At 40.1% G+C, this 2325-nt stretch overlaps 1 protein-coding gene across 1 annotated transcript; it reads left to right on the forward strand.

Moving 5' to 3' along the window:
* Positions 1–862: 862 nt before the first annotated feature.
* Positions 863–1792, forward strand: LOC143657176 (olfactory receptor 2H2-like). Its single transcript, XM_077129266.1, has one exon. The coding sequence runs from the start codon at positions 863–865 to the stop codon at positions 1790–1792; it is 930 nt and encodes a 309-aa protein (XP_076985381.1).
* The last annotated feature ends 533 nt before the right edge of the window (positions 1793–2325 follow it).

The raw sequence follows: 2325 nt of genomic DNA on the forward strand, positions 1-2325 counted from the left end.
TTTTATACCTAATTGATTAATGAGGATGACAATAATAGATATTTGCAGGGACAAATTAGACAGAAATGATGATGCTTGTAGTCTACTAGTGTTAGTAGTGCTTAGTGTACTGTGAAAAAAGGTAGTAGACACCATTTCACTGATAACCCCTTTAACAATAAAATGGAAGTTATTAGAACCCTTTGTAGATGAGATTAGTGACTAGATTTTTAAGTTATTTACAGAAAGCAATTTTAATAGACTCATATAAGGTAAAAGAACCAGAAATTACTCCTAGGTTTGCATTATTTAAAAGCTGGTATGTCTCCTATGCCAAGGTGCTTCTTCAGTCACTCTAAGAATGGTATTTCATACAAGGTCTCATTTTTGTGACTATGTTACCCAGCAGGGAGATCAGGAGGCCTTGTAAGTGGGATTGTCCCCATTGCACATGTTCTAGTAATGTTACAAAATATTGTGAGATAATACTGTCTTCCTCTTGGGGTCTATTTATTTGAAAAACACAATTAGTTTTGCATTTTATGATAAATATTTTAGAATAGATACAGCATACATGACTGAAACAATATCCTAGGAAGAAATGCAAGTGATCTAAAGAAATCAGGAGGATGTGACTGTGGATGCTGTGATTGCAGGTTTTAGACATGAATTACACGGGTTTGTTTATACAAAGGCTTCTTTTTTGTATTAACAACATGGTCTTATGAAAGGAGAGATTATACCACATTGGTTTAAGATAAGGGAAAATGTCCATATGTTCTGCATTTGGGAGAAATGTGGCCCTCTCTAAAAAAATCCACAGAATCAGTTTACAATATGTTACTTACAATTTTTTCTAAACCCAATGTCAAACCTAACAGGAATGACCAATGAAAGTTTCCCAGCTGGTTTCATCCTTCTTGGCTTCTCTGAATGGCCCTGGCTAGAAATGATTCTCTTCTGGGTTGTCATCATATTCTACACCATGATCATCCTAGGAAACTTGACCATCATTTTGCTCTCTTGCATAGATGCTCACCTCTACACCCCCATGTATTTCTTTCTTAGCAATCTTTCCTTCCTGGAGCTCTGCTTTACTACAACCACAGTGCCTCAGATGCTGTTCAACTTCTGGGGGCCAGACAAGACCATAACCTACACGGGCTGTGTTATTCAACTGTGTGTCTTTCTCTGTCTGGGTCCTACAGAAGGTGTCTTGCTTGTGGTGATGGCCTATGATCGCTACATAGCTGTCTGCCAGCCACTACGCTACACCATAATCATGCACCCTCATTTTTGTTGGAAGCTGGCACTCATGGCTTGGTTCTCTGGCCTGGTGGAATCCCTGATTCAATCCCCCATCACACTCCAACTTCCCTTCTGTGCCCACCACCGCGTGGATGACTTTCTATGTGAGGTCCCTGCACTCATACGTCTTGCCTGTGGAGATACTTCCTCCAATGAGTGGCAGATGACCATATCTGCTGTCCTCTTCACCATTGTGCCAGTGGGGTTGATTCTAACTTCCTATGGCTACATAGCTCAAGCTCTTGGGAAAATCAAGTCAGAGGAGGGAAGGCAGAAAGCCATTGCTACCTGCTCCTCCCACCTTCTTGTGGTCTTCATGTTTTATGGGACAGTGGCAATGGTTTACACCGACCCTAAGAGCAACTTTTCTTCAAAATATGGCAAGTTCTTCACCTTCTTCTACACTGTGGTCACACCATTGTTAAATCCTCTCATCTACACCCTGAGGAACAAAGAAGTAAAGGATGCTCTGCAAAGACTTCTGAGGAGGAAGATCAGCATATGAAAAATAGATCATTAAGTTTGGACAAAAACGGACTTGGAAATGACCTCATTGATTCTCTAAAGCAAGATAGCAGCTCTGCATTGTTTATACTGGGAAACAGACACATATAAAACAGCTGCAAAATCAGAGAAGACATAGTTTCTCCCAAGGTTTTACAGCAGTTGTGAAATACAATAAGGACCCCCTCCTTGAGAGACTTTTGTTTTCTCACCCATGATACCGCAGACCCACTTTGCTATACTCACTCACTAAGTACACCCAATTACTAAGCTACTTTCTACTCATGACAGGACCTATTTCCTGTGTAACCCTCACTTCTTCTATTCCCACCTCAGAAAGAACAACTCATCTAGAAATGGTTCCCACCACATTATGTTATCTTCAGAATCCTTCAATAGAAACTCAAACCAAGCAAAATATTCTTACTCCCAACTATTGAAGGTCATTCCACGGTCCCTCTGGAGTGTTCTATTTAACTACATTGGGTTAAAAAATTGATTTGTTCATAGTATAGGTTTATCTCTGTTGGATTT

The sequence above is a fragment of the Tamandua tetradactyla genome, chromosome 2 (assembly GCF_023851605.1).
Source record: "Tamandua tetradactyla isolate mTamTet1 chromosome 2, mTamTet1.pri, whole genome shotgun sequence".
NCBI classification, from domain to species: Eukaryota; Metazoa; Chordata; class Mammalia; order Pilosa; family Myrmecophagidae; genus Tamandua; species Tamandua tetradactyla.

Bases quoted from the DNA above. Each gene is read 5' to 3' on its own strand.
- LOC143657176 (XM_077129266.1), top strand. From the start codon at position 863: ATGACCAATGAAAGTTTCCCAGCTGGTTTCATCCTTCTTGGCTTCTCT.